The sequence below is a fragment of the Aquarana catesbeiana genome, linkage group LG02 (assembly GCF_042186555.1).
Source record: "Aquarana catesbeiana isolate 2022-GZ linkage group LG02, ASM4218655v1, whole genome shotgun sequence".
Taxonomy (NCBI): domain Eukaryota; kingdom Metazoa; phylum Chordata; class Amphibia; order Anura; family Ranidae; genus Aquarana; species Aquarana catesbeiana.
This window is the reverse complement of record NC_133325.1, coordinates 542831149-542858628: the sequence shown is the minus strand read 5'-3', so window position 1 is coordinate 542858628 and position 27480 is coordinate 542831149. Positions and strand designations below refer to the sequence as shown.

Sequence of the window (27480 nt, the reverse complement as noted above, 5' to 3'; positions counted from 1 at the left end):
ATGGGCACCTTAACGATCACAGCATACAGGGATAACCAATGTACTACTGACATAAACACAAGCACACTCACACACCACAGGTTGAACTGGATGGACTGGTGTCTTTTTCAGCCTTACCAACTATGTAACCAACTATGATAGGCCCAGCAATGGCATGCAATGCCAAGCTGCTGCTAACAAAGCAAACAGAATATTGGCATGCATTAAAAAGGAGATCAACTCCAGAGATAAAACGATAATTCTCCCACTCTACAAGACTCTGGTCCGGCCGCACCTGGTGTATGCTGTCCAGTTCTGGGCACCAGTCCTCAGGAAGGATGTACTGGAAATGGAGCGAGTACAAAGAAGGGCAACAAAGCTAATAAAGGGTCTGGAGGATCTTAGTTATGAGGAAAGGTTGCGAGCACTGAACTTATTCTCTCTGGAGAAGAGACGCTTGAGAGGGAATATGATTTCAATATACAAATACCATACTGGTGACCCTACAATAGAAATAAAACTTTTTCGCAGAAGAGAGTTTAACAAGACTCGCGGCCACTCATTAAAATTAGAAGAAAAGAGGTTTAACCTAAAACTACGTAGAGGGTTCTTTACTGTAAGAGCGGCAAGAAAGTGGAATTCCCTTCCACAGGTGGTGGTCTCAGCGGGGAGCATTGATAGCTTCAAGAAACTATTAGATAAACACCTAAATGACCGTAACATACAGGGATATATAATGTAATACTGACACATAATCACACACATAGGTTGGACTTGATGGACTTGTGTCTTTTTTCAACCTCACCTACTATGTAACTATGCCTTTAAGGCTCCAGCAAGCCACAAGTGACGTTGTGGTGTTGCTTTTTGCAGGTTTCTAAATCCGAGATGCAATCAAAGCCAATTCCGGCTAATTGTCAGCTGGTCGCTCTGGCTTTCCGGTAGGACAGGAGAGCCCAGGCAGAAATGCGGGAGGACGTCCCCTCCCGCTTCTTGGGATAACGATCAAGCGGCTGATTAGCCACATCGGTTATCACAAGAAAGCCGACCGTCGGCTCTAAAAAAACGGTACTAGGGTGATGCTTGCGGCTGCAGCCATCACCCCGGTACAACCACTTGAAGCAAAATGACACACAGGCACATGATTTTGCGCAAGTGGTTAAATAAATTCCTCAATAGCCTAGCCTGAGGTTGCCAGGGGTTGCTTGGAGCAGTGAGCAATGGTGATCCCACACCTACAAGGACCACAAACACAACAGGGCAATTCTGCACTAAACAACAGTATGCACAGTTAGTTCTACACTAGGCACATTTTCAATTTTTTTTTATGCTCACTTTAACTGTAAGCAGACAAGTTTTTGATCACACCAACATACCCTACCTGTGGCAGTCGCTCAGCATGCAGGGCGCATGGGCACAGGTCCCCCACTCATGCGTCTGGTCCCCTAATCTACATGCGGGGAGCCAGACGCATGGATTTCAATGGTTTTGTTTTTTTAATTTGAAGTACATGATTAGAGCCTGAGGCTCTATTTGGCTTAAAAAAAACACTGGGCTTGGGGCGCAGAGGGGGATGGAATCGCTGCATTCCCGGCCGTCACCCGAGGTGGGGTGTGTTTGGTGATAGTTTGCCGCCCCCCCCCCCCCCCCCCCAAATATATTAAGTACCAGCCGCCACTGCCTGTAAGTATAATCTTTTTTTAGCATGGGTTCCCCAGTTTTTTTTTTATTATTTCTAGGGTTCCTCTGAGGTAAAAAAAAAAAAGTTGAAAGAGACTGGTAAGTTATGATGATTATGTCCAGGCTTGTATCAAACAGCTACAAAAAAAATGTAAATTTGTATGTCTGACATCTTTCACTTTATTTTGCCCTTTGAACGTTACTTCACATGAGTTAATGTCATAAAATATCTTAATGGCATGGCAGTAATGTTTTACTGATTAGGCTAATGTTTAACATCTGAGATAAAAGAGGGATATGAAGCATTTATCTCTCCTTGTTATCCCCACACCTACGCTTATGTAAGATACTGTATGTTAAAACTTTGACAGAATTTGAGATACTGTTAGGGCAGAACTTTAGATAGTCTCTAAAATAGTAAGGCAGGCCATACATTATGAATTTTTCTTTCCTTCAGCCATAGGTTGCTCGACATGGACTGTGTTGATGGGGGAATACCTCCTACTGCACTATTGTATTCTGACAGCAGGAGGTTTCTCAGCCATCAGAATACAGTGGTTCCTGCCAACAGCTATAACCACCTGTAGCGATCGAAAAAGAAAAAAAAAAACACGACAGACTGAAGTCGATCCTGCTGAATCAGCCGAATATCCACCCATCCATTCATTCAAATAGGCCGAAGTTGCACTGTATCGCACCACAAGTAGTGTATGACTATAAAAAAAAGTACCATGCATTCTGGTGCAAACAAACACACTGGGGTTGATTTACTAAAGGCAAATCCACTTTGCACTGCAAGTGCACTTGGAAGTGCAGTCGCTGTAGATCTGAGGGGGACATGCAAGGAAAATAAAAACCAGCATTTTTGCTTGTACATGATTGGATGATAAAATCAGCAGAGCTTACACTCATTTAAGATCTTACCCTCAGATCTACAGCGACTGCACTTTCAAGTGCACTTGGATTGCACTTGTAGTGCAAAGTGGATTTGCCTTTAGTAAATCAACCCCACTGTGTTTGTCTTGTTGTTAGCATTGATTTGACGTAGGAAATGTGCAAGAAACACAGGTCTCCCCCAGCTCATTCTGGTGTACGTTGTGATAGAGGGATGACTAATAATTAATATTGTATAAATGAATCTCCGCAGCAATGAGGTCCTTTTCCAGAGAGATATTTATTGGATTTCAGAACATTCCACAAGGTACTTGCAACAGATGACAAAATCCAGCAGAGTATTTGTAAATATTACAATGAACAGCAGCTTTCAGAGTCCCATTCGTCATAGTTACATAGTCAGGTTGAAAAAAAGACACAAGTCCATCTAGTTCAACCAAAATGTCAGAGCAAGCAGAGATACCAAACCATCCAGCATAATCTACAATATGCATCTAGGTAGCTTCCATGCATGTAATAATGAAAAGGTCATTCTAGACTTGTGCTTTCCAAATCTTGTTGTGTGAGCAATAAAAAAATTAAAATAAAAAACACAATCATCTTTTCTTGATATACAGTTTTTCACCCATCTCCTAACCATGTAAAAACAGCTGATAGTTGGTGAAGCACTTTTGATTTTAACATGATAAGACTTCACTTGTAAGTACTGGAAAAAGCGACTAAGGTAACTATAGTGTTTACCAGATAAACAAGTTACCCTTTGAAGGCCATTTCCCCATCAAGACCCCTCTAGCCTAATTACCAACATTAGATACTTTTTGTATTGCTAATAGCCAAATCACATTCTTTAACTCATCCCATGAATCTTTACGATTCCATTCAAGTCTGACCGAGCAATCTGCATTTTTATAATACACACAATGTATACAGGTACATACACATACTTGTACAGGCCATATGCTAGGGGCTGACATTTTGACACAGGCCAGCTACATTTTACATATCAAAAGAGAGAATAATGACTCTTTAAGTATGTTAATTTTATGCAAGAGGCAGATATATATATATATATATATATATATATATATATATATATATATATATATATATATATATATATATATATAAATTACACTCACAATACACTACAGGGTGAACGGCCCTAAAAACAGGTGTAATGCACTTTTCTTAACCTAACTAGCTAAATGCACTAGAATGCCACATGATCTATTTGGATGGATTTAGGGCTCTTTTAAACGGGCGGCCAAGGGAGAGTAAAAAACAGGTGGCCGAGATGTGGTTTTACTGCCCCCCGGCTACCCACCTGAATTGTAACAATACAGCCAGACAAGGTTGTACACATGCCATGGTGGCAATGCTGTGCTTCGCAGCCCCTGCATTTTTAATTCAGGGTGCAGAGTTTGATAGGTGGCACCGCCTGTCAAATTAAGTTCTCAGTTGCGGCGCAGCCCTGCAATGTAAAATTGCAGTTTGCTGACTTAAAAAAAAAAAATAGAAAAAAAAAAAAAAGCGTTCACGAGGCAGTAGTACCTCCTGAATGCCTGTACCTCTGTTATACTGTAAGCAGTACCATGAGTTTAAAAGAAGCCTAAGTGCATTTTACGTAGCAATACTTGAATTCAGAAATAGGATTTTTACGTCATACTTACCTGTAATGCCCCGTACACACGGTCGGACTTTGTTCGGACATTCCGACAACAAAATCCTAGGATTTTTTCCGACGGATGTTGGCTCAAACTTGTCTTGCATACACACGGTCACACAAAGTTGTCGGAAAATCCGATCGTTTTAAATGCGGTGACGTAAAACATGTACGTCGGGACTATAAACTGGGCAGTGGCCAATAGCTTTCATCTCTTTATTTATTCTGAGCATGCGTGGCACTTTGTCCGTCGGATTTGTGTACACACGATCGGAATTTCCGACAACGGATTTTGTTGTCGGAAAATTTTATCTCCTGCTCTCCAACTTTGTGTGTCGGAAAATCCGATGGAAAATGTCCGATGGAGCCCACACACGGTCGGAATTTCCGACAACACGCTCCGATCGGACATTTTCCATCGGAAAATCCAACCGTGTGTACGGGGCATAAGTCCTTTTCTTTGAGTACATCATGGGACACAGAGTCAGGCTAATATTCATTACCTGCTGGGTTATACTCCATCATTAGGTGAATGGACACTGGTAGACCAAAGGTCTTCAGACAGGAAGTGATCCCCTATATAACCCCTCCCATACGGGAAGTACTTTAGTTTTGTAGCAAGCACCTAATCCTCAAAAAAGAGGGGAGGGATCTCTGTGTCCCATGATGTACTCAAAGAAAAGGATTTTACAGGTAAGTATGAAGTAAAAATCCTATTATCTTTTTCATACATCATGGGACACAGAGTCAGGCTAATATTCATTACCTGCTGGAACGTCCAAGAGCAATAGCCTTGAGGGGAGGGAGACACCCTGCCAAACAATAGCCAATAGAACTTATACGGCAGCCCACAGTACACTGCGGCTGAAAGCCGAATCCTCGGCTGCTCGAAGATCCACTTGATAAAATTTTGTGAACGTATGCACTAAAAACCAGGTAGCAGCCTTACAAATCTGAGCCACAGATACCTGATGGTGAAAAGCCCAGGAGGTTCCTACACCCCTGGTAGAATGAGTTCTCACCCTAAAGGGAGGAGCTTTATGTTTCAGACCGTAGGCCTGAATGACCAATTGACGGACCCAATTGGCAATGGAAGCTTTGGAAGCTGCCTGCCCCTTCTTGGGTCCTTTTGGATCTCCGCAGATCTAGACAGAAAAATCTTGACTGCCTGGACAATGTCCAAAGAGTGCAGTCGTCTCTCTTCTGCCGAAAGAGGCTGAGAGAAAAAAGAAGGTAAAATAATATCCTGATTTACCGTATTTATCGGCGTATAACACACACCGATGTATAACACGCACCCCAATTTAGGAGGGAAGTTGAAGGGAAAAAAACTTACATTTAAATGCCCTTCATTGCAGCCTTGTCAGTGCAGCCTTGTCAGTGCAGCCTTGTCAGTGCAGCCTTGTCAGTGCAGCCTTCACCAGTGCAGCCTTCACCAGTGCAGCCTTCACCAGTGCAGCCTTCCCCAGTGCAGCCTTGTCAGTGCAGCCTTCCCCAGTGCAGCCTTGTCAGTGCAGCCTTCCCCAGTGCAGCCTTGTCAGTGCAGCCTTCCCCAGTGCAGCCTTGCCCCAGTGCAGCCTGGGATCCCCTGTCCCTGCTTCCAGGGCTTCAAAATCGCGGTCCGCGATTTGAAAATGGTGCCGCCGGCGCCAAAGTACACAGAGCCGGTCCTCGGCTCTTTCCGGCGGCTCTCGTTTACTTTCGGCTCCACTCGTAGTCCCGAGCGGAGCTATCCGAGTAGGTTCGGATAGCTCCGCTCGGGACTACGAGTGGAGCCGAAAGTAAACGAGAGCCGCCGGAAAGAGCTGAGGACCGGCTCTGTGTACTTCGGCTCCGGCGGCGCCATTTTCAAATCGCGGTCCGCGATTTTGAAAATGTGACAGCTCGGGATCGGCGGGGATCGGCGTACAACACGCACCTGCGACTTTCCCCTGATTTTAAGGGGAAAAAAGTGCGTGTTATACGCCGATAAATACGGTAAATGAAAGCCCGACACCACCTTTTGCAAAAAGGATGAAACAGGTCGTAACACGACTCTGTCATGATGAAGGATCAAGTACGGTTCCCTGCACGAGGGGGCTCGCCAACTCCAACATCCCTATAGCCGAGGTGATAGCCATCAGCAAGTCTAATGGAATTTCCTTAATAGGTTCAAATGGTTGTTTCTGTAACACAGGTAGCACCAAGTTCAATTCCCAAGGACACATAGGTGACCTAATGGGGGGGAAGTAAGCGAGTTGCCCCTGGCATAAAGCTTCAGATCAGTGAATGGGAGGCTAAAGGCCTTTGGAAGAATACGGATAGGGCCGAAACCTGACCTCTTATTGTACTCAAAGCCATTTTGATTTCCACAGCTGACTGTAGAAAAGAGAGAATTCTCCCAATCACTTATTTCCGAGCATGCCATTTTCTGGCTTCACACCAAGCAAAATAAGTCTTCCAGACCTTATGATAAATCTTTCTAGTGACAGCTTTTCTAGCATTCACTAGAGTAGAGTAGACACCACTGGTCCTGAGATGCCACGGTCCTTTAACACCCTGGCTTCAATAGCCATGCTGACAAATTTAGAGACTGTAAATTGGGGTAGAATATAGGACCTTGAGACAGTAGATCTGGGCGACGTGGAAGCATCCATGGCCCGTCTATCGTCAGTCTCACAATCTCCGGGAACCAGGGCCTTCTGGGCCAGGCTGGTGCCTCCAGAATGACTGGAACCCCTCCCTCTGAATCCTGCACAACAAATATGGAAGGAGAGGGATCGGAGGGAAAGCATAGACCAGGAAGTACTGGCTCCATGGAACTATCAGAGCATCTGCTCCAATTGTCAGAGGATCTCTTGTTCGAGACACAAACTGCTGTAGCTTGTTGTTGAACCTGAATGCCAGTAGGTCGACCTCTGGCCATCCCCGACGTTGGCAAATTTCCTGGAACACCTCTGGATGTAGGGACCATTCCCCCGGGCAGATCTGCTGGTGGCTGAGATAATCTGCCTTCCAGTTCTCTACTCCCAAAATATGGACTCCCGATATCATTGGCACATGTCCCTCTGCCCAGGCTAGTATGTAGTTCACCTCCTTCAGAGCTGAACAACTCCTGGTACCACCTTGGTGGTTTATATAGGCCACTGCCATTGCATTGTCGGATTTAACCCTGATGGAATAGTCCTGAAGCTCCACTGTCCAGGACTGTAGGGCTAGACATACTGCCCGTAATTCTAGGACGTTGATGGGTAGGGTCTGCTCTGTCCCTGATCATTTCCCCTGAGCTGTGAGCCCATCTAGGGTCGCTCCCCAGCCTGAGAGACTGGCATCTGTAGTCAGTACTGTCCAAGTTACCGGGAAAAAGGATTTTCCCTTTCACAAGTTCTGATCCTGCAACCACTAGTTTAGGCTTAAGCATGTCTGAGGAGATAAGCACATTGGATTATCCAGGGCTTTTCTTCCTCTGTTCCAAACCGACAAGATGTCTTGTTGTAAAGGCCTGGAATGGAACTGGGCATAGGGCACTGCCTCGAAGGAGAATACCATCCTCCCTAGAAGACTCATACAGAGCCAAATGGAGGTTTGTCTGGTGCCCCTTATCTGACGCACCTGATCCTTTTGGGCACAGATCCTTACGGTTGGCAAGCATACTCTTGCTTGGACCGTGTTTAGAATCAGACCTAAATATCTTAGACTTTGAGCTGGTCTCAAGACTGACTTTTCGGTATTTATGATCCAGCCTAAGCTTTTCCAATACCTCACTGTGTATATTATGCTCTGTTCTAGAGCTTGTACTGAGTGATCTCTGAGCAGGAGGTCGTCCAGATACCCGAGCACTAGGATCCCTTGGGCCCTTAAAAGACCCAGTACTGGTGCTAGGACCTTTGCTGAACACCCGGGGAGCTGTAGCAAGCCCGAAGGGTAGAGCCACAAACTGAAAGTGACGTTCCTCTACTGCAAAACGTAGGAACCTCTGATGAGGCTGAAAGATAGGTATGTGTAAGTGCGCGTCCTTTATATCAATAGAGGCTAAAAAGTCTCCCCTCTGGAGTGAGGTTACTACTGAGCGGACAGACTCCATCCGAAAGGACTGTATCAATAGATACTTGTTCAGGGACCTTAGGTCCAAAATGGGCCTTGTGTCCCCGTTTGGTTTCTGGACTGTAAACAGGTTTGAGTAAAACCCTGTGCCCCTTTCGAATACAGGAACCTCTACAATCACTCCTTGATGCACTAGATGATGTAGTGCCTGAAGCAACACATTTCTTTTTGGAGGATCCGAGGGAACGCTGGATCTTAGAAACCTCTAAGGGGGAACCCCCCTGTAACTCCAGCTTGTAACCGCAAGATATAATTGAGGTGACCCACTTGTCCTGAATTGTTGTTTTCCAAATGTCCACAAAGTGCAGCAGCCTTCCCCCTCCACCCGATGGAGTGGGGGCATCCAGTTAAAAGGAGGGCTTGGTGCCTGAATAAATGTTCCCCATGAAATGGGAAACCTGCCAATAACTTTTTACAAGGAAGCTCGGCTGACCAGTTCTTAAACCATAAAAGTCTGCGCATATGTACAGACAAGAGAGCCAAATGAGAAACCTGCTGTATTGAATCTTTTAAATCAACAACAGCAAAACACAGCGCTCAGGGAATATCTGTCTTACTTTTAGGCAGATCATCCTCCTGGTTAGGAGGATCGTTTGACCTGATCCTTTACGGGCTGGCAAATACCAATTGCTGCAACAGCTGGCTGAATAGCTGAACTGGCAAAAGAAAAGGAAGCCTTTAATAATAACTCCAATTTCTTGTCAACAGGGTCTTTCAAGCCCTGTACGTTATCTACCAGACAAGTTAAGTTCTTGTTTAAGGAAGAGACTGCTGCATCTACGGCTGGCATGCTCCATTTTTTAACAAACTTTTCATCCATGGGATAAAAAAGTCCTGTCAGGATGTTCCCAATCAGCATACCCCACCTGTTCCAACAGGGGGGTGTAGCGGGAAAGTCTGTGCGACCTGAAAAGGTCTCAGAGATCCCAAAGAGGACCAGGGGGGCTCAGTCACCTCTGCAAGAGGCAACTTAAAGGCAGACAAACCATTTTGGTCAGAGTCAGGATCAAAAGCCTCTGCGACTGAGAGGCAGACATCGACTGGATATCTTCTTGTCCAGATTGCTCGGAAGCAGACTCATCTGCCGGGCACTCCACCGAATCCTGAGCTTTCAGCTCTTCCCCATCCTCAACCCATTCCTGCTCCAGACTAGGAGACTCCAGGGAGGGGGATGTCACGCTTCCTGCCACCCTGCGGAATGGAGGCAATCATGAAGGCAATCCTGTGCTCTAACCCGGCTTTGGCTGAGGACAGTTCATCCTTAGTGATAAAGGATGAAGCAGCAGCGTTGAATGTAGGCACAATACCAGATGGGCGTAGCGGCTCAGATTGCCTGGGAGCCTCTGGTCTTTCAGAGGATAGAACACTAGGGATAAGACTAGGGTCATCAGAAACTACTGATGACATAGGTGTTCCCTTCTCTATGGTGTTAGTCCCACTCCTTTTTTTGGAAGACATTCAATGCCGCAAACAAAGAGTACTTGGGTGTAGATAACCACTTCAATACAGGGCACTTATACACCTTCCTGCCCAGACGAATTTTCAGCTTTCAGTGCTGTCGCAGTTTGAATGACAATTGCGCGGTCATACAACACTGTACCCAAACTACATTTTTATCATTTTGTTCCCACAAATAGAGCTTTCTTTTGGTGGTATTTGATCACCTCTGTGTATTTTATTTTTTGCTAAACAAATAAAAAAAAGACCGAAAATTTTGAAAAAAATACAAATTTTGCTTTAGTTTCAGTTAAAAAATTTTGTAAATAAGTAAGTTTTCTCTTTCACTGATGGGCACTGGTAAGGCGGCACCGATAAGGTGGCACCAATGAGCGGGCAGCGACAGGCACCCACATGCGGCACTGACATGCAGCACTGATGGGCATTGATAGGCGGCACTGATAGGCTGCAAAGATGGGTTCTTATGGGTGGCACTGATAGGCGGCACTGCTGGTCACTGATACACGGCACTGATATGAGACACTGATAGGCATCCCTGGTGGCACTGGCAGTGGTAGGCATTGAAGTGGGCACTGATTGGCAGCTGCCTGGGCATTGATTGGCAGCTGCCTGGGCACAGATTAGTATTTCCCTGGGGGTCTAGGGGGCATACCTGTTGGTCCAGTGTGGATGGCAATCCTGGTGGTCCTGGGCGCGATCCGAGGGGGGCTGTGCTGATAAACAATCAACACAGACCCCCCCGTCAGGAGAGCAGCCGATCGCATCTCCTCTACTCGCGTCTGTCAGACGCGAGTGAGGAAGAGCCGATCACCGGCTCTTCCTATTTACATTGTGATCAACCGTGATTGGACACGGCTGATCACGTGGTAAAGAGTCTCCGTCAGAGTCAGGATATTGAAACCACTTTGCAGCCATCATTTTGATATAAGGCAGGCGGCAAGTGGTTAAAACACCTCAGAAGAGAGACCCTTTAATAGGGCTCACCAAGCCCTTTTGCAACAATCCTGCTAAGCACCTTTAGCCTGCCAAGCAACACCTGGTGACTCACGTGACCCGGGTAATGAAAAATCAACCACTGCAAGTGAGCCTGCTCTGTGTCCCACAGCTGCCCTCTGGAAGCGCCACATGCTTGGCCAGCTTAAATAACCTGGGTGTGTGCGGGAACGTTCAATGTGTGTGTGTGCACGCATGTGCACGGTCCCGGTGAGCAGGCATGACTGTATTCGCGTACAACGCGAATCTTCGTGTGCCCAGATAAAGGCTATGGCGTACGCGCGTGTGCCATGGCCGCCAAACAAACTGCTGAGCCCAGTGGCGCTCTTGCGAATGCACATGTGCCATGGCGAACCAAGGCCAAATGGCGCACCGTCGTGCGCCATCATACAGGTAAAAAACAGCCAGACACAAGCAAAAAAGGTACACTTTGCAAACACCCACAGCTTGCCCAGGTCACCGCACACAGGTGTCCAGCTTTTAGCTAGCTTGACTGATTGTTACAATCACTGGGACACCTCACAATAATAAAATAAAGGGGTTTCACTTACCCATCCAGGCGGAGGACCACTTAGAAGCTAAGGGCCCAATCTTCACCCTTCAAGGCGGGTTCCTGTCACTTGGACCTTCAAGGACTGGGTACCCTTTCATTTTTAGGGTCCACTCCCTTGGACCTGTACAGCACCCTGCAGGAAATGTTTTAGCGCTGTAGTGTCCAGGATTTCCACTCTGCAGGGTGCAGCGCCCGGAGGCCACGTTACAGGCAAAACCTCACAGGATCTTGAGTCTTCTTTGCGAGGCTCGAGTACCATTTATCTAAGCATAAAAGCCTGTGTCAAATGGATCCAATCAGTCAATCCCTTTATTCATTTTTGGAACGTTGTGAGACTAGAGACCTGGAGCTCAGAGAGCTCAAATAAACCGTGCCATCCACCTTGCAGACACTGGTAAAAAACTAAAGTACTTCCTGTATGGGAGGGGTTATATAGGGGATCACCTCCTGTCTGAAGACCTTTGGTCTACCAGTGTCCATTCACCTAATGATGGAGTATAACCCAGCAGGTAATGAATATTAGCCTGACTCTGTGTCCCATGATGTATGAAAAAGAATTTTTTTTTTCAAGTGGCCTATGGTCAACATAACGTATATAGAATTCTGATTTATTACCCCAAAGATCTGTGCAAGCAAGTCAGAATGCTGAGGGAATATCTCAGATAACGGCTTATCATAGATTTCTGAAATATTTTAGAGCTTTGAAATATAATCTTAGAATTCTGCCTTATCTCAGAGCTCTTATCTCAGAATTATGGCATACTATGAGAGTTTTTTTTTTAGCATTTTTTTTTCAGTGGGCCTATGGGAAGCATAACAAAAGGAACACTACAGTTTATATGTTACAGTAAGCTTCATTAGCAGGGCCATCCTATTCCTTCTGTACTGAACTGTGTAGTTATTGTACTGTCCCCCTTTATTTTGTAAAGCATTGCGCAAACTGCTGGCGCTATATAAATCCTGTAGAACAATAATAAAATTTCAGATATTTTTTTTTCACTCACAATCACACAGCTTTTGTCATCCAATGCTCCTCTTCCATAAATATATCCACTGTGCTCCTCTCCAGAGAATGGTGGAAACTTCCAGCCTTCATCTGGGGCTGGAACAACGTCCAAGTGGGCAAGGATCATGTATGGCTTCAATTCTTGATCTAAGCCTCGGACTGTGAACAGGTGACTGTATTGTGCCACAACCTCATGTTGAATAAAACTTGAAGAAAACACCCGAGGAAAAACTAAAATTGCAAAACAAAATATCAAGTTGGTCAAAGAAAAACAACAACAATTAGCTGTGATATAGCGACTGTAAAACATGTGATAAGACTACTGCTGTCCCACACTTCCTACCCAGCCTTTTTTCAGAGCTTTGGCTTTTCCACCAAAAATAAAGTTTTCTTCCCTTCTTAATCTATATTTATTCAACATATAAATCATGAAAGTAGTATGCCTTTTTTTTGCTATTTTAGGTGTGTGTTCTTTCCTTCCACACTACCCGACTATAGGTTACTAAGGTTTGAATGTGTTTGGAGCATGGCCTTAACTAGAACATGGTGAGATGATAAAATGAACAGCTCTGCCATTCATTCTATATCTTGACAGCCATCCTGCCTCTTAACTTACCTTCTGTTGATGTGGTTTGCTGCGCCAACATCCTAGTTCACCAAGTACTGGCAGCATGGTAAAAATCAAACATGGGAAGTTGAAATGCTTTCCTACTTTCAATAGACCCAAGATGCCAGGACAAAGGGCCTGGGCATAGAAGTTTCTGTTTGATTATGGGTCAAACTTGATCTGGTCAGGTAAGCAATCCAGTTCTGACAGGCCTTCCTAATGCAGACGACCCAGAGATAACATACCAGCAACTGACCAGCCCTCCAGGGCACCAGCCATCTGCACAGAGCCTATTCTTGCACAACTCATAGAGGTCATCCAAGATTGTGAGACCTTTCTAACCACCTAGTCTGACAATTTCCAAGTGAAACTTTTGCTTCTACAACATGACATGCAGAAGCTGGGGGACCAGGCGATGATGACATAGGACCAGGTAAATTAATTTGAAAACCTAGAGCTCCCTATCCCAAATGTCCTGCAGTCCCACTACCAAGGATGCCCAGACCTATAAGGCCAAGTTGGATAGTTTAGAGAACTGGCCCTGATGGAATAGCTTAACGTTTATGGAAACGATACCATGAAAAGTCTGATGGTGTTGCCTTTCTTCTTAAAGCGGAGTTCCACCCACATTTTTCACTCCTCACTATGCAGCACTGATGTGCATCCTTAAAATTAATTGGCAATTTATTTATTATTCTAGGGGGCCGCAGCTCTGTGCGTCATTTCCGGTTTTGCATTTTGCATTGGCTCCTGGGAGATCTTGGTCAGCTTGGCATGGCGTCTATGGAAATTCTTGGCCAGCTTGGCATCGCACGGCTCCAGTAACATTTAACATTGGTGTCTATGGAAAATCTTTGTCAGCTTGGCAAGCTGACCAAGATTGCACTGCACATGTGCGACATCAGCAAGTGCATGCTGGGTAGCCAGCATGCACAGAATCCACAAGGAAGGACACTGTGGCTTCAGATGCCCACACTGGAGATGGCCCACAAAGAAAGAAAACAATGCTGCACAGATAGAAAACTGGACATAGTTTACAGCATACCTTTGTTACAATGCACGAGGCAGGAGTATTCTAGGGGTATTTTTATCTTAAAAGTCATATTTTGGCTGTAACTCCGAAAAGGTTGCTATACTAAAAGGCAGCCTGAAGTTTACAAAATTCTTTTCCAAGGCACATGTGTGACAATTTTCCCAATCAAAAAAAAATTGAACACGAGTGTAAATCAATACTACTGTTCAAAAATTGTGACAAAAATAGATAACCATAAATGTCCAAACAAGTGCAATGAAGAGGAGCAACTTCCAGATGGAATTTTGACATAAAATCCAGATGAATCAATCGAATGCCAAAGTACACTTAGAAGGTGTGCAAATTAAAAGTTGGGTACTCTTACCAGATGCAGTGGACACACATACCATACGGCAGTGAGTCAAACGAGCTCATAGCGCCTCGGTTCCTGGTGCTCACGCTGGATTTAATGGTCCTGCGACTCCAACCGTGCGTTTTCTATACCATATGTCAGAACAGCCATGGGACCGACAGCCTAATGTTCACACTATATGTAGTTGTTCCGTGACTCCAACCGTATGTCTCCAGACCGTGGGTCAGAATGGCAAAGGAACCAACAACCAGATGGATCCGAAGGGTGGTACCATAAGGAGAGCAGGGGAAATCACTGTGATCCGGACGTGGAATATAATAGAAAAATAGGCTCCATATGGTGCAACCAAAAATGGTTTTAATAAAAAATATATCATACAACTTAATGCAAGATAAAAAGGTGATCACAGGATAAAAATGTAGATAAAAGCAATGTGGGAAGCGAAAGAGAGCTGGCCCGACGTGATTCGACTCTGTGGGTCTTTAACTGGGGCATAACTTTGCCTCCCCACATTGTACTGTATTTATAAGCTATTTACAGATGAAAATTGCATCCAAGGACCGCCCACAACATGGCGGAACCGGAAGTGCAACAAACAACATGTGCCTCAAGCCTCTATATCGGTCTAAATAAAAGGGTTTATAATAAAACATTAGATCGTATTTAATGCCAAATACTCCAAATGAAATTTGGGATACACATGAACAGAACAGTGGCACAATATGAATCAGTGCAAGAACACCTAATAAGACTGTGTTCCAAGCCTCGCTTTGAACAGCAGGGCAACGATCAGTCTAGGTGTCATTTCCGCCCATAGTATCATAAAAGACTCACAGGGCAAAGCCCGATCACGGGGTGTGTCACATGTCGTCCAAGTGGCCAATCGCTGAAAGGAGGGCGTGTTCGACGATTGCGATGCGCGTCATACGTGCCAGAGCTTCCCAAACAAGGGAACGTGGCCACACCATAGTGTCACCGCCGTCGTGCGCCCATAGCCTCTGTATCAGAATTGATATGGGGAGGCATCAGAGAAAAGATTGCGTCTCAAGCCTCAATATCAAACAGGATGAGGTAAGAGGCAAGGGGAAGATGTTGATGGTCTGGCAATACATCAAGGGTACCAAATGTAAGATGTAAAAACATACAAAAATATATACATCAATAAAGGAACTTCACAGTGTGCATATATAACCACATATTGAACAAATAAGAACCAATAACATAATAGATGAATACCAGTAGAAATAGACATCTACCAACATAAAAAATAAATAACAAAAACAAATCAAATAGATGAATCATGTGGTGTCCGACATGGTGGGATAAGATAACGGGAGGCATAGCCTTAAAAAAAAAAAATCATGATGCGTGTCATACGTGCCCACGCTACCCGTATCCAGGAGCGTGGACACGCCACACCGTCTACATGATAAAGGAAAGAAAAGTTAATGCTGTGTCTAGGTCACCAAGGGAGAAGGAACTCCGGGAACTCAGCAGAGGGGTGGGCGGATCATCATAGTGATCACCGGACAAAGATGTCCAATGGAAGCTCAACCCACCACTAACAGCAAGATGGCTAAATGCCTGAAACCATCCACCATAAATCAGATGACTGCATTTATAATGTCTGATGAAATGAAAGTAAAACAAAAACACTAAATAAACAAAAAATAAATAAAAACAACTTTTATATACAAATAAAACCAAATATAATGTATATAAACCCTAAAAGGGGCCGGATAAATACCGAATGGAAAATAATGGAAACATCCTAATATAAAAAACTGGAGGGGTGCCCCGCGGGTGAGCAAAAGTCGCGGCCCGAGACCCCAGAGCCCAGAGTGCCACTCAAGCCCGGTTGATGAAACAATTAATGTCCCACTCAACATTCATACCGTAGGATGAGTAGCACCTGAGCTCATAGATCCAATAAGTCTCAAGCAGCGACATGCCCCGAAGACAAGAATCGCCTTGCCAATGGGGGATGAATTTGTCTATGACCTGGAGCTGAGTGCCCGTGGGGTCTCTGTTATGGTGTTCCGCATAGTGTCGTGGGACGCTATGTTTTACAAGGCCCTTCTTAATCTTGGCTAGGTGTTCGTTGACTCCAACTGAAAAAGTCCTGATTGTACATCCCACGTACTGTTTCTTACATGGGCGCATAATTAAATACACTATAAACTGAGTAGCACATGTGGTGAAGTGCTTCATATCATAGCTCCGCATGGTGACCGTGGAAACGAAAAAGTGTCAGTCTTACATCTGCCACTGATGTTGTGTAGACAGACATTACATTTTCTACATGAGAAATATCCTTGCATTGTTGAAAGAACGACACAGTACGTGTGGGATCTATCGTGTTGGGTGCAATGTCCCCCTGGGTAGAGTGAGCTCCTCTGTAAATGATACCAGCCTGTTCGGGAAGGACAGGTCCCAGGACTTTGTCACTTAGCAAGATTTTCCAATGCTTATTCAGAATCTTTTTAATTTCTTTATTTTGTGTGGAGAAGGAGGTAAAAAGAGACCATTTAAATTTAAATTTGCTCTCCCTCGCTGGTTTGGGACCAAAACCAAAAGAGAATTTCTGTCAATCAAAGCTACCGCATTGATATCTGCATCTAGCTCTGTAGACCTATACCCCTTTTCAAGAATCTCTGCTTGAGAGTCTGGGATTGTTGCTGGAAATCAACGGCATTAGTACAATTCCGCCTGAGGAATTGGCCACGGGGGACAGATTTTAACCACTGGCTATGGTGGCAGCTGTCCACCGGAATGTAGCCATTCCTGTCCGTTGGTTTGAAATAAGTTTTGAATTCCAGGCGATGATTGATAGCCGAGATTTCCAAATCCAAAAAATTTATGGTCGTGGAGCTGGCCTCATAGTTTAAAACTATGATACGATCATTGGTATTGAGTATGGTCATAAAATTATCCAAAGAGGTTCTGTCACCCCTCCACAGGAGGAGGATGTCGTCTATATACCTGGCCCACAGGACCAATTCAGGTCTACTGAGAGCATAGACGACATCCTCCTCCCATTGGGCCATAAAAAGGTTGGCCAAACTCAGGGTGTATTTAGCCCCCATTGCCACACCTTTGACTTGAGAATAGAAACTACCCTGGAACCAAAAATAATTGTGTTCTGTAGCGAACCTCAATAGTTCCATGATAAAATTTCTATGAATAGGGGGGGAGGTGTGGGGTGTGGAATTCCTAGAAAGGAAAAGTTCTACCGCCGCGAAACCCAAACTGTGTGGAATACATGTGTATAATGCGGAAACATCCACTGTGACCAAAATGAGGTCATCGTGATATTCAAGTTTCCAACAATTTGATGATATCACGCGTATCCTTGAGGTAGGACGGAACCAGTTTGAGAAGCGGTTGCAATAAAAAAATCAATATACCGTCCGATCCTCGAAGTCACCGAGTCTATCCAACAATGGGGTGACCTGGAGGATGGACGGGATTTTTTGGACCTTCGGTAATGATGGGAATTCTTGGAGCCAGTGGGATGAGAAAGTCCCTCTTTTTTTTTATCAAGGATATTTAGAGAAAAGCCCTCATTAACTACTTCAATCAATCCCGTTTATAATTAGAGGTACAGTCTCTGGGTAGTACATGCTAAGTAGTAGAATCATCTAAGAGGCTCTTCATTTCTTTAATGTATGCCTCCTTGTCCAACACAACTATCCCACCTCCCTTATCAGCGGGGCGGATAATAAGATTTTTTCTGTCACATAAGGATTTCGGTCCCACTGAAATGGCTGGATCCTGATGGACTTTTTTGTTGGGTAATTTATCGAGATCATTTAAATCAAAATCTCTAAAAACATTAACGGAATGGGATGTATTGCTGGGGGGGGGCTGAAGAGAGAAGAGTTTGAAAGACCGGATCGAATCATAGCTCCAGGATCACTCCCTCTCGGACCACCGGAAGGAATAGACAAAAAATGCCTCTGAATTTTCAACTTTCGAACATACTTCTGCACGTCTACGAAAGTAGAAAACTTGTTGAGCTTCCTAGGGGGAACGAATTTGAGTCCTTTGTCCAAAATACCTTTTTCTTCATCTGTGAGAACTACTTTACTGCGACTGAAAATGCCTGCACCTAATGCTTCCTTTTTCGTTTTCCTCCTTTGAGGGTGCCACCCCTCTTTGGAGCCTCGTTTGGTTTTGGGCTGCGAGTAGGGTTGTGGGTAGGCCTGTGAAAACCTGAAGGTTGGGAGGAACCTGGGTGACTGTAAGGGGTCCTAATGTATTCTTCCTCGTCTCTGTAGGGGTATTGATCATAGTATGTATCATATGGACCCTCGCCACGGAGCGGGGCATATCGATTATGAGTATGTATGGGTGTACTCTGGGAATGGTTCTCTCTCCCATATCCCGATCTGTCATTATGCCAGGGTCTAAACGATCCACATGGTATCCACCATGATGGGGATCTGCATAATGATTACCTCTGCCCCGACTAGTATGACCTTTTCCCCTATGGTTAGAGGGATGTCTACCCCAATTATAGTCTCCTTGATGATGCACATTTTGGATTCTATTTTTAGGGGTATGGACAAATTCTCTTATCCAGAGGTCATAATATGTTAACCTCCTATCTGGGTTCGGAATAATAGGTTCTGAGATTTCCATGGGTGGAACGGTGACAACTGTATCTATTCCCATGGTAACCTTTTTCTGCCAATTCAATACAAAATTGTTTCTATAATCAGAAATATCATGGTTATATTTTTTCTGTTTTTTGTTGCTCTGGTTACTTTCTTCTTTTTCAAGGTGATTTTTTAAATTGGTAGACAGAGAAACATATTCAGGTGTCATTTTTTTCCTTTTCCTCATTAATGTATACACAGCACCCCAGATTGACAGAAAAACACAGAATTATTGACATTTTTGCAGATTTATTTAAAAAAAAAAAAATGAAATATCACATGGTCCTAAGTATTCAGACCCTTTGCTCAGTATTTAGTAGAAGCACCCTTTTGATCTAATACAGCCATGAGTCTTTTTGGGAAAGATGCAACAAGTTTTTCACACCTGGATTTGGGGATCCTCTGCCATTCCTCCTTGCAGATCCTCTCCAGTTCTGTCAGGTTGGATGGTAAACGTTGGTGGACAGCCATTTTTAGGTCTCTCCAGAGATGCTCAATTGGGTTTAAGTCAGGGCTCTGGCTGGGCCATTCAAAAACAGTCATGGAGTTGTTGTGAAGCCACTCCTTCATTATTTTAGCTGTATGCTTAGGGTCATTGTCTTGTTGGAAGGTAAACCTTCGGCCCAGTCTGAGGTCCTGAGCACTCTGGAGAAGGTTTTCGTCCAGGATATCCCTGTACTTGGCCGCATTCATCTTTCCCTCGATTGCAACCAGTCGTCCTGTCCCTTCAGCTGTAAAACACCCCCACAGCATGATGCTGCCACCACCATGCGTCACTGTTGGGACTGTATTGGACAGGTGATGAGCAGTGCCTGGTTTTCTCCACACATACCGCTTAGAATTAAGGCCAAAAAGTTCTATCTTGGTCTCAGACCAGAAAATCTTATTTCTCCATCTTGGAGTCCTTCAGGTGTTTTTTAGCATACTCCATGCAGGCTTTCATGTGTCTTGCACTGAGGAGAGGCTTCTGTCGGGCCACTCTGCCATAAAGCCCTGACTGGTGGAGGGCTGCAGTGATGGTTGACTTTCTACAATTTTCTCCCATCTCCCGACTGCATCTCTGGAGCTCAGCCACAGTGATCTTTGGGTTCTTCTTTACCTCTCTCACCAAGGCTCTTCTCCCCCGATAGCTCAGTTTGGCCGGACGGCCAGCTCTAGGAAGGGTTCTGGTCATCCCAAATGTCTTCCATTTAAGAATTATGGAGGCCACTGTGCTCTTAGGAACCTTAAGTGCAGCAGAAGTTTTTTTGTAACCTTGGCCAGATCTGTGCCTTGCCACAATTCTGTCTCTGAGACAACACCCAGGGATCAGTTGCTAAGGCTGCAGTTGATTGTCCACCACCACATTCTGCTCTTAACACCAACTGCCATCCTTATTTGGCTCACACCAACACTTGCCAACATAGCAGTGAACATTTTAAAGAGCGTCGCCTCTATAAGTGATCCCGTGGCAAATCCGCTGCCGGGACTACTTCTACCAGACGCCAAATTGCCCACGGAATTAAAAAAAAAAAAAAAAAGAAGAAAAGATACCGGGTTTATGGCACCTAGCTAGAAAGAAAGTGCCAGCAAGAGCTACATTTATATACAGTACACATATACAGGCACCAGTGGGCAGGATTGTTCACAGTGTATGTGTCACTTAGGTTTCCCACATAACACATGGTGAGGGACTCCAGCATTTAAGACTGACTGTAAAGAAAATATTTTTCTGTTATGTTCTAGGACCTGGAGCCCAAAAGCTTTGTAGCGCTTTGGGTGTGGTAAAGCCACCATTCCTTGGTTGTTTTGGTGTCTCCAAGCTGACCTCAATGCACCGTTTAATTGGGTGACTATGTGGCAAATAAATTTTAATGTTGATAAATGTAAAGTCAGGGGGCTGAAAATATGTGCACATCAAACATTTTAGGGGGAGTACAACTGGTGGAATCAATCGTGGAGAAAGATCTGGGTGTTCTGGTAGATCATAAGCCTAAAAATACAATGCAAAGCCAAGGTGCGGTTTCTAAAGCAAATACCTTTTTTGTATTAAAAGGCATAGACTTCTGTGAGCCTCTGAAGACACAGTGGCTAGCTGTAAAATTAGTAATAAAATTGGTCTTTGTACTGATGCCCGTCTTCCATAACAAACTTCTGTCCACAGTTTTGGTTCCTAGCATTGTACTGACTACTTGACAATTCTTCTATCTGTCCTTAATTTAGACATACTTTACATTAAAATCAGAGATAGCAGGAAAGGCGCTAAATCAAAATTTTGCTATGGGGCCCCACGGTCTGTAGCTACACCCCAGGGCTCCAGGGTTTATGACTGATTTTTTTTTCTCAGAATCTTACCAAGTTATGTGCTGGGTCCTGGAGCCTTTGTAGAGCTTTGCATGGGATAAAGCCTCTATTTCTTATTCACATCTTAGCCAGACCTCATTATTTGTCTCAGCTGTCCACAGACCTATCTGTATCAGCTGACTGATACTCAGGGTTCTCACTTTCTGGCTGTTGGTACCTGCTACTGAGTGAAAAAGCTAAGTGCTTACCAGAACACTATAAAAAAAAAGGGGCACCATGTTAGTATGAGGCAGCGTTTAGTTAGTGGCAAGAATGTAATGGACTTGCTGTCCAAAGCCCTTCTGAATTGAAAATTGTATTTGTTTGCTGCCTTGCTGAATAAATGCGCGGGCCAAACCTGCTTAGATCGTTCATGGGTATCACTGTCTCATGCATATTTTCCCGCTACCAATAGTAGTTAATCATATCCCCCTTACAACATATACATACCTTTTCTTATGTAGTCTTTAAACTCAGCCAGAGCCGTGAAATTCTGCTCTTCTTCAGAAAAGGAAACAGTAGGAATGCGAACCGCTCCTAACAAATAAAAATAACATTTTGTTATCATAAATTTGGTAAGCAGTTTTTAAATAAAATGGTGCTCTTTAGTGGTCCATTTCTTGGTAAGAAATTAAACTAAACAAAGTGAATGTAAACTCAATTAGTCTGTAACCACATACAGTAACATCTAAGGAAAATATACATAGCAAAATACAGTGATCTAGATGGAGATGAAGCCTTTAGTAGTTTTTGATTGCCTTCCATTTCCTTATTGGGAAGATTTTACCCCAACTTCCTGACAGGAGAGGAAGTGATAAGAATGTTTCCAACAGGGACACATACAAAATAAATAAAAAAAAAAACACTTGTAGTGCTCAATCCCAAAAGGAACCACTGGTTGTATTGGGCCTTCCTAGCTTGTCCAGGTCACAACAGTTGAAAGGTTATGCCATAGCACTTCCTGATCCACTATTGGTGACCATCAGATTGACTTCGACACTACTGACCTCTTGCTTGCAGTGCACTTATTCAACAGCTTTTGAAGGAGTGAAGGTTAGGGCAATGAACACCTCTGAGGTAATAACAGACACCGGTCATTAAATCAAAAAGTAAAAAGAATAGAGGAGTTATTCACATTGAACTAAACCTTCCTATCCTTTACAGCCATGGAGGCTGCCATCGGCCTCTCGTTGATTTACAGTTGCCATGGTGCTGCATAAGTGGTCAGTTAGGTCCACAGCCATTTGATGGCTTGACGGTTTGGTTAAGAGTACAAATACCTGGGCTTTATTTATGGCTGAATCTATCACCATAACCCCAGTATCTTTTTTTTCAGCCGACGGCTGGCTTTCGATCCAAGCAGCTCATTAGCCACTGGATCGCTTACAGTTTCCACTGGCGTGTCCGAGTAATGATCCAACAGTGCGGCCAGCTGTTCACAGAGGCAACGAGAGAGTAGATTCTCTGTGATTGCCTCTATGACTCTGGAGGACCATAGTAATGTCAAAACATCACTTCTGGTCTAGGGCGGAAGAAACCAATTTTTTTTTTTTTTTTTAAAGCAAAAGATTTTTTTTTTTTTAATCTTTTGCTTTTAAAAAGGTAAAATGAGAGATTTGGGGTCTTTTTAATCCCAGATCTCCCATAAAAATGACCTGCCATCCTTATTTCTATTACAAGGGAGGTTTACATTCCTTGTAATAGTAATAAAAGTGATTTAAAAAAAATGAAAGGGGACAGTGTAAAAAAATAAAGAAAAACGTTTTTGTTTTTTTTAAAAAGCACCCATATCCCTTCGTGCTTGCTCACAGAAGCGAAATGCATACGCAAGTCGCCCGCACATATGTAAATGGTGTTCTCACCACACATGTGAGGTATCGCCACAAACCTTAGAGCAAGAATAATTCTAGTGCTAGACCTCCTCTGTAACTCTAAACAGGTAGCCTGTAAAAAATAATGTAAGTGTCGCATATGGAGATTTTTAAGTACCGCCATTCCACGAGTTTGCGCAATTTAAAAAGCATGACATGTTAGGTATCCATTTACTCAGCGTATCTTTTATATTAAAAAAATGGGATAGAGAGAATTATATTATAATATATATATACACACACACATATATATATATATATATATATATATATATATATATATATATATATATATATATATATATATATATAAAATCACCATTTTCTTCCCTAGGGTCTTTGCTAAAAAGCAGTTAATTCTAAGTTTGGGTAAAGCCCCCACCATAGGTAGCCAAGCATTTAATTCGGCAGAAATTGGACTATTGGGTAGTGTAAAACATGTATTTATTGTATCAAAATCAAAATTCCAATAAAAAGTGTATATTACTCAATTAGCTCTCCGAAACATGTTGGGTCCTTATGCAGCCATTTCTGGTGCCATGGTTATGCAATTGTGTTTGTCAATCAGCATACCTGTCTCCATGTGTTCATCTCTAGAGACAAGCTGACCCTCACCTGACTGCTTTTGTAACCTCTCCTCTAAGCATGGCCCCACCCCAGGCCCTATCAGGGAACCCTATATTAATCTGTGCACTGCAAGCCAGCAGTGCTGATCAACCATTGTGTGTTAGCCTCTGTGTGTACTTGCTGTGTTTCCTATATCTGATTCCTGTTACCGACTTTGGCCTGTTCTTAACTATTCCTGTCTGCTCGTGACCCTGACCTTTGGCGTGTTCCCAACCATCCCTGTTTGCCTGTGACCCTGAACCTTGGCGTGTACTCTGTTATCCTTGTCTGCTAGTCGCCCCGACATCTGGCTACCTCCTTACTATTCCTTGCTGTCCTGGGCTGCTGTTTCCTCTCCATCCTCCTGTAGCCTACCGTGAGCGTGAGCTGGGAGACCCTGGGGGCCGCGACCTGGAGCCAGTTGCAGCCCAGTCCATCCTCACCACTAGAGGCTCTGGTGAACACCAACTGGCTCTTAGACTCCGCGCCCTGGGGAATCTATTCTCTAACTCACTGTGGGATCCGTGTTGGTGCTCCAGGGGACCTGCCTTCCTGAACCACCCCGAGTTCCATCTTCAGCAGTCAGCCTTAGGGTCCACTACCATAGCGGTGCACTCCTGACCCCAACGGGGTGCATCTGTCACCTGGATACAGGTGACCTGACATCTGGTCTCTGTTTCTCAGTTTTTAGAAGTGATTTTTGCTGCAGCGTGTAATACTGTGCAATACTCCTGTTCTTCATTTGCTATTCAATGCTTTTAGTAATGGTATTTGTCATTTTTGTACTATTTTTGAATATTGAATACAATTTATACATTTTTTATGTTTTTCTATTTACCATACTTTGATCCTGTGTTGGTTTTCTGCCCATAGTATCCCTTTTGGGGCATTTCTCTCTCTTCACATTAGGCTTTGGGATGTGGCAGAGACCCTTTAGGACTAGTTTCCTAACTAGCTCCCCTTTCTCTATATTGTTCTATTCATATTGGGTAGTAAATACCTATTTAGTCCCCTCTTTCTTGGAACTAGTTTTTGAGCTATTTTGTTGTTAAGAGTTATTTCCAGTAATGGCGGAACTGTACGGCCAATCCTGGGATGACTTTGTGACCAAACTCCAACAGGACTACGATCAGAACGAATCCCGAGACTCTGAATTGAGCTTTCTTTTCTCGGGACTTACCAAATGGCTCGAGAATAAAATCGCTCACCTATTGGCACATAAAAGGAATATATTAAGGATGATCTTAATCCTTTGGGACTTTGTGTCCAAATTTTCCCCTCATTTGACAATCTGAGCTCCACTTTCAAAGCAGCATGGGAAAAAAAATCTTAAACTATGTCGGCAGGAATGATGACACTACTCATAGAAGAGTATCAGAAGCATATGATTGACATAGATGCATAGATTCAATCTATTCAAAAATCAAACCACTACAAAACCATCCCTCCTTCCAAAATCTCAATGAGAAATTAAAGGTACATATAGAACTTTTTAATAAAACAATCCTCTCTAAAAAAGAATTTAAATACTTGTGAGATAAACAACCACATATTCCACCGTTAACTGAAATTGGGATTTGCTTGCTGTCTCTGTGTGTGTGTCTTGGTATGTGTCAGCTCAACCACATCTTCCACCGTTAACTGAAATTGGGATTTGCTTGCTGTCTCTGTGTGTGTGTGTCTTGGTATGTGGCCTTCTCTATCTGTTGCCCTGTGTGCACAACCATGACATTGTTATTTGTTGCTCTGGACTGTCTTACCTAAGTTTTATGTGTTGATCTTATCTTGGCCTCTGGCCTCTTGCTATTCTGACTTTAGAAGCAAAAGATCCACTTTGATTGTTAGGCATTCTTATAGTCACTCATGATTAATTAATGAACTTCAACCCCACCCTTATAACAGTATAAATTTGAGCATCCTTAAGGGGTGAGCACATTGCTCGGGGAGCACATTGCAATGGCTTCTATCCTTAAGGCTTCTATCTCTAAGTGATTCTTTCTACAAGTGATATGCACTTCAATCTCTGCACTTCAGCGATTGCACAAAGCAAACAAATATAGCAAACTGCACTGGTAAGCACCTAACAGACTGCAGGTGACCCTTTCTCTCTAATAAGCTCTCCCTCAACTCTGTAACATGCACTCTCTACCACTGCTTCTGACACTCCTGTCCTCTCTCCTCAAACTCTCTTACCTTCACCCCCCCCTCTCCACCCGCCTGCTTATACATATCACCCTGCCTTCTGTCTTCTCCCTACTACTGCTCCTACCAACTCTTGCTCATTCTACATCCATACACTGATAAAACCTCCAGTACTCTGAGACATGCCCCTTCACATAAATCACGTTCCCACATTACCTCCCTCACCCTCCCGCTTCTCCTAATCTCTGGTGACATATCCCCAAACCCTGGGCCACCATCATCTGTCTTTGCCCAACGCTCCCATCCCCCTACACCCTCTGGCAGGAGCCGCAACCCACAGAACTTGGTCTCTATTCCTCTTTCCAAAACCAGCCCCCCCTTTTCCTGTGCCCTGTGGAATGCACGTTCTGTCTGCAACAAACTCACCGCCCTTCACGACCTCTTTATAACAAATTCCTTTAACCTACTTGCCATTACTGAAACCTGGCTTCATGAATCGGATACTATTTCTCCTGCTTCCCTCTCCCATGGAGGCCTTCTCTGGACTCACTCCCCCAGACCAAGTGGACGGAAGGGAGGTGGAGTGGGAATCCTTCTAGCCCCATGCAGCACCTATAAGGTACTTCATCCACCTCCCTCTCTGACACTCTCCTCTTTTGAGGCACATTGCATTCGTCTATTCTCTCCCATTTCTCTAAGAATTGTTGTCATCTACCGGCCCTCTGGACTTGTATCAGCCTTTCTTGATGACTTCTCTGCCTGGCTACCCTACTTTCTCTCTTCTGAAATCCCCACAATTATTCTTGGGGACTTCAACATCCCTGTTAACACTAACACTACTATTACTTCTAAACTTCTCAGTCTAACCTCATCGCTTGACCTGAAGCAATGGATACAGGCTCCTACCCACTCCAACGGCAACACCCTTGACCTTGCCTTCTCCTATCTGTGCACTCCGTGCAACCTTTCCAACAATCCACTCCCACTCTCTGATCACCACCTTATTAGTTTTGCTCTCTCCCTGTCTTCCACCTCTTCTCCCTCCAACCGCCTAACAGTTACACGTAGAAACCTTCGCCACCGCAACCCTTCTCTTCTCTACTCTGCTACTGATCACCTCTATGACAAAATTTTACCTGTCCTGCCCCAACCTAGCTACTTTCATCTACAACAGCTCACCGTCTTCCTCCCTAGACAAGCTTGCCCCCCTCACTACATGCAGAATTAGGCCCCGACTGCTACAACCCTGGCAAACAGATGACACCAGAAGTCTCAAAACGTAGCCGCACTCTTGAGCGCCTGTGGCATAAGACTAAGACCCAGGAAGACTTCACACAATCTGCCCTCGTAAAATACTACTCCTGCCTTCACACTGCCAAACAGACCTACTTTATCACACTCATTAACACCTTCTCATCCAGTCCACGTCAACTCTTCTCTACCTTCAACACTCTACTCTGTCCTCCACTGCCTCCACCCACCAACTCACTCACTGCCCAGGAGATTGCCAATGACTTCAAAACTAAGATTGATACAATTCATTAGGAGATCACCAATGCACAAAAACCTCCCCCATG

At 44.1% G+C, this 27480-nt stretch overlaps 1 protein-coding gene across 4 annotated transcripts in view; it reads right to left on the bottom strand.

Moving 5' to 3' along the window:
• The window catches only part of PM20D1 (peptidase M20 domain containing 1), a 387280-nt gene that overhangs the window by 234533 nt on the left and 125267 nt on the right, over positions 1–27480 (bottom strand). For all 4 annotated transcript variants that reach the window (XR_012241709.1, XM_073615882.1, XM_073615880.1 and 1 more), the window contains exons 2-3: positions 21735–21821; positions 12308–12540 (exon numbers count right to left, since the gene is read on the bottom strand). Coding sequence is in view for 3 of the 4 variants with exons in the window: in XM_073615882.1 (XP_073471983.1) it covers positions 12308–12540; positions 21735–21821 (320 nt within the window). In the remaining variant the exon portion in view is untranslated. The remainder of the gene's footprint in view (positions 1–12307; positions 12541–21734; positions 21822–27480) is intronic.